At 45.0% G+C, this 4,689-nt stretch overlaps 1 protein-coding gene across 1 annotated transcript; it reads left to right on the plus strand.

Moving 5' to 3' along the window:
- The first annotated feature begins 1,527 nt into the window (after positions 1-1,527).
- Positions 1,528-3,364, plus strand: LOC120659344. Its single transcript, XM_039937456.1, has 2 exons — positions 1,528-1,693; positions 1,827-3,364. The coding sequence occupies exon 2, from the start codon at positions 1,847-1,849 to the stop codon at positions 3,362-3,364; it is 1,518 nt and encodes a 505-aa protein (XP_039793390.1). The 5' UTR covers positions 1,528-1,693; positions 1,827-1,846.
- The last annotated feature ends 1,325 nt before the right edge of the window (positions 3,365-4,689 follow it).

Below are 4,689 nucleotides of genomic sequence, written 5' to 3' on the forward strand. Positions count from 1 at the left end.
GACCGGGCGGCAGCTATGGCGTCCACTCCTGGATCGAGGGCGCAAGCGGCGATGGAAGGCGGGTTTCTTGGTCCCGCGCGTGAGGTTTTGGCGGTTTTCTCAAAACCGGCCACTTACCCGGGTTTCGCGGATCCTCCAAAACCGCGAACTGGATCTTCATCAAGACGGCGGCATCGCGGAGAAGACTTCGTTTCGAAGAAAGAACCTCGGCCGTCGGATGAGATCGTGTACAGGGGTGCTGCAGGCCAACCGGTCTGACCGGTCCCTGGCACCGGTCTGACCGGTCTAACCAACCGGTCTGACCGGTCCAGCGTACCGGTCTGACCGGTCCCGTGGGTATAAATACCCCTTCACTTGTGTTAGGTCAAGTGCGGCTTTTGTAATTCGTCCGTGAATTGTTCTGTTCTCCAGGCCGCCGCCCCTGTGTTCCTCTCCCCCTGTTCTTCTCTTTAGATTAGATTTAAACCATGGATTGTTGAGATCTTGTGTTGGATTTGTTTGGGAAAGGAGGCCCTATCCTCCTCGTGCCCTCTGGGCGATTTGAATCTGATGAGTTCACTCTTGTGTGCTGAGTTCTCGTTCTCCCCCTCCTCTTTCGCGCTTTGGACTTGAATTCTCCTCTTTTGGTGTGTTTAGTGTTTGGAGGAGACAAGTTCATTGATTCGTGGTTTGCTGGACTCTTTGTGGCGATTCTGATCTCTCTAGCCAAGTGCTAAATCCCCTGGAATCGCGAGTGCACTCGAATTGCTGTTCTTGAGTTCTTGAGAAAACCCCAATCCACTTTGATCTTTCCTTGATTTCCCACGATCCGTTAATCTTCTGGGAAAGATCTCTTGGAGATATGTTCACGGAATAGTTGTGAAGGTATCCTCCAAGTTTCGTTGGATTTGAAGGACGTTTGCTCAAGATTCATCGTTTGGAGGTTGATTTTCGAGCTGTCTGGATAGGACCGGTCTGACCGGTGTGTCGTACCGGTTTGACCGGTGGCTCCTACCGGTCTGACCGGTATTCTAAACCGGTCTGACCGGTCCTTGCAGATCAGTGCTGCAGTTTTCGAATTCGCTTCCAATTTGCTTCGTGGTTTCGCTTGCTCGCTCAAGGCCTTTTGTGTTGGTTTAGCTTTTACATAACTATTCCAAACTTTGGCCAGAACGCTTGAGGGCTTGGGTGATTTTTCGGGATATAGGCCGACGGTTCAAATTTCGAAGAAATTTTGATCGGCTCCCATTCACCCTCCTCTGGTCGCCGGCTTCGGTCCCACATAAATTGCCAGTGATAAGCATCCTTGACTTTTCCAAGTTCCTCGTCCACTACTGTGTAGATGAAATAATTTCAAACAGTATTTCACACCTCCACTTTCTTTCTCTGGCATTGATAGTTACCACACTAACACCTCCATTTTCACATGACTATGACTTGACACGCCGCACCTCTTCGTCTTTTTTCCACATAATGCATGTTGGCCTAATATATTCAAACCTCTCATCATTGACTTGGGGCTGACTTATTAATGACTATAAACGATACCCCGTGGAGAGACCAGAGCCAAACCCCTCACTATTGAAGTCGTCTAACCTGACCATCACGTTCTTCTCTTTAAGTTCTCATCTTCCCTTGCAGTAAGCACTAAGCAGGTTTACTCGCTAGAGTACACGGGATAGCTGTCTACCTCCTCCATGCCATTCAATTAAAGGTAGGTTCTTGCAGCTGCTAAGTTAAAACTTGCTTGTTGTCTTAAGTTCGTATATCTCATCTCTCATAGATTTTTAGTGCGGGAGCCTACAGCACTGGGTACGTCCTTTTTTATATATATATTTTCTGAACAGGGAAGGAATACTGCTTGAACATGGCAGAGATAGTCAGTTCTGCACTTGTCCAGGAGACAGTTAGCCAAATCCTATCCGGTATTGTTAAAAAATATGAGGAGAAAGAGGAATCAAATTCGAGCGGAAACTTGGAGAGGCTAGAGATGGCACACATCAAGATGGAATCTGTGCTCCACGTGACCGACAAATGGCAAATCACCGATGTGCCACTGCAACGGTGGCGGAGCAAGCTGAAGCGTGCTGCCCAGGAGTGTGGTGATACGTTGCAAAGGTGCAAGCAGCGTGTCATAGAAGAGCAAGAGATCAGGCAGCGGGTGAGTCAGTTATCATATCCCAAGCGGATTGCTTATGCTACCAAGTCATTGATCTCATCTATTACTCGATCTAGTAATGACGAGTCAAGAAGTAGTACTACTGATGTTGTTCTAAGATTTGAGAGGTTTGCAGATGGAGCAAATGAATTCCTTAAGTTTGTTGAGTTCAGTGGAACCCCACGCCAGTACATGTTCTTCAACCATCTCATCAGCAAACTTCTTAGAGGGAAGTCTCTTAGGTACCAAGCATTCCAAGGAAGCAGATTTTATTTCTTAGGCATACGGCCCATGAGCTCTCCGGATCGTGGAGTAGAGGCGATGGTAGGCTTTGTTTGCCATGACTTCAGGGAACTTACAAAGGGTTTCAGCCTAGGATTCATGCTACGCCTCTCTGAAAGTACAGATGTATTTGGTGTTATAATCAAGTGCATGCAGTCAGTCGCACCTCACTTCAAGTTTGCAGCTGAAGGTGTCAAGAGAGAGCTCATCCAGTTGCCTACCCAGGATTTTTCATGGGTAACACAATCTCCTTATGGTGAAAGTGCATACTGGGTCAATGTCCACAACACTTTGACTCATTGGCTTCGTCCAAACCCTCTCTGCTGCAATCAGCATGAGCAGAATTTGAGCGTTTCATCTAGAACCAACAAGACAGCAGCTTCATCGTCGAGACTATTGTCAAGTATATTTCCAGAGGAGGTTATTTCAATGTTTTTGGAGTGCCATGTCTCACTATCTGATGATCATAAATACATTCGAAGTTCTGGTGTTGAACACAAAGGAAGTAGTTCTGTGAATTCAGATATGCCTCCCTTAAAGCTTGGGGTTTTGCTCTTACCACATGACTCCCCAGAGGATATAGAGACTGAAACTGAGAGCTATGCTTTGGAAGTGATTGGTGAAGAGGTGCAGGAAATGGTTCACAAGAATGCATGCCTACAAGATATCGATGAGAAGTTGCTGCCAAAAGCCATACATTACCACTATCAAAACAAAGAGTCAAGGATGTATCAAATGTGTCTGAAGTCTAGACATGGCACTGCGAACCTTTATGTGGAGAAGACAAGAAAGTGTCGAAGTAAAGCCTCCAGATCACGAATTTGGGATAAAAGGGTAATCCAACAGCGAAATATTTTCAACATAGCAGGATGGAAGGAGGTGACCAAAGACCTACTTAAGCTTTGGGTTGTGCGTTCATCTGACAAGATGGAAGGCTTGATCTGATTCTGCGCCGGCCATGCATAACTTGATGGGTCAGCACAAGTGAAAAATATAGCTGATCATTTCCACATATGTGTATGTCTAATGTCTGTGACCCTGTGTATGTGCATTGCATCTTGTACTTCAGTACTTGTCCATGTCATGTAAGAGCTCTGTATGGTGTAATCTGTTTTCTGATATATATACTTTCCTCACGATTGTTGTGCTTCCATCATCTACCAAGATCTGTTACTCGAGCAGCTTGCGGAGCTGAAAAAAAAACAGAAGATGAAGCTTAACAACTTCAATTAGCGCATAGGATTGCCATTACGTGTGGAAAGCTCAGGTTAGGCAGCTTAGCACGCCTCAGCAACTTTAATTATTGTCCACACCACTGCACTGTTACTGACCAGCTGACTGCAACTTTTTCCATTGGGAGACTTGGACGATGTCACTGAATTCTTGGTCTCTGCTACTGCCATCTTATTATGTTCTACTCTGGGGACACCTTTGACCAATGACCAACAGTACCATTCAGATTCAATGAAGAAGAGAAGATCAGAAGGCTGGTGAACCAAATTACACGGCATCAGAAGTAAGAATAAGAACTTTATTTTGTTTAACAAAACTTCCTTTGCCTACCCTTTGCAGGGAATCTATCATGAAAGGACTAAAGAGTGATTTAACCCCTCTTTATTAGTGTGCCTAACTGACTAGGTGCTGCAAGTTGTGTATCGTTCTATCTGCATATTCCAAGCTGCCCAATGCAGGGTAGTGGAATATTTCCAAGATGCATATTTCACTTTTTCTTTCGCAGCCGTCTGCTAGTTATCACACCAATCTCCATTTGAATTTCCATGCAACTTGAACGCACCTGTTCCACTTTTCAACACTCAATGCATGTTTACCAGTTGAGTATTAAACACGTACAAAGCGGTGACTCTCAAAGTGTTCTTGAGATTCAATTAAAAGGTAGGTTCTTACATCGCTAATAAAACTTTTCTTGTGATCTCCGAAGTTGATATCTACAGTCTCTCCTGTATTATGTATACTTTACATGTTGAATTTCCTGAGCAGGGAAGGGACAGCTAGCACATATGCTTGAATCCTAATGGCGGAGATTGTCAGTTCTGCTGTTGTCCATGAGACAGTTAGCCACATTCTATCTAGTCTGGTTCAGAAATATGAGGAGAAAGAGAAATCAAATGCGAGCAGAAGAAGGATTCAGTAGTGATGACAGACACTGATAAACCCAGCATGTCAGTAGAGTTCAACAAATGCAGTTACAGGTCCTAGGACTGATCGGGGAATGGAAAGCCAATGTGCAGTATGCTCTAAGTTAGGAATTT

This window comes from Panicum virgatum, chromosome 2K, assembly GCF_016808335.1.
Source record: "Panicum virgatum strain AP13 chromosome 2K, P.virgatum_v5, whole genome shotgun sequence".
NCBI lineage: Eukaryota > Viridiplantae > Streptophyta > Magnoliopsida > Poales > Poaceae > Panicum > Panicum virgatum.

Excerpts from the sequence above, each read along its gene's own strand:
- LOC120659344 (XM_039937456.1), top strand. The coding sequence starts at position 1,847 with ATGGCAGAGATAGTCAGTTCTGCACTTGTCCAGGAGACAGTTAGCCAA.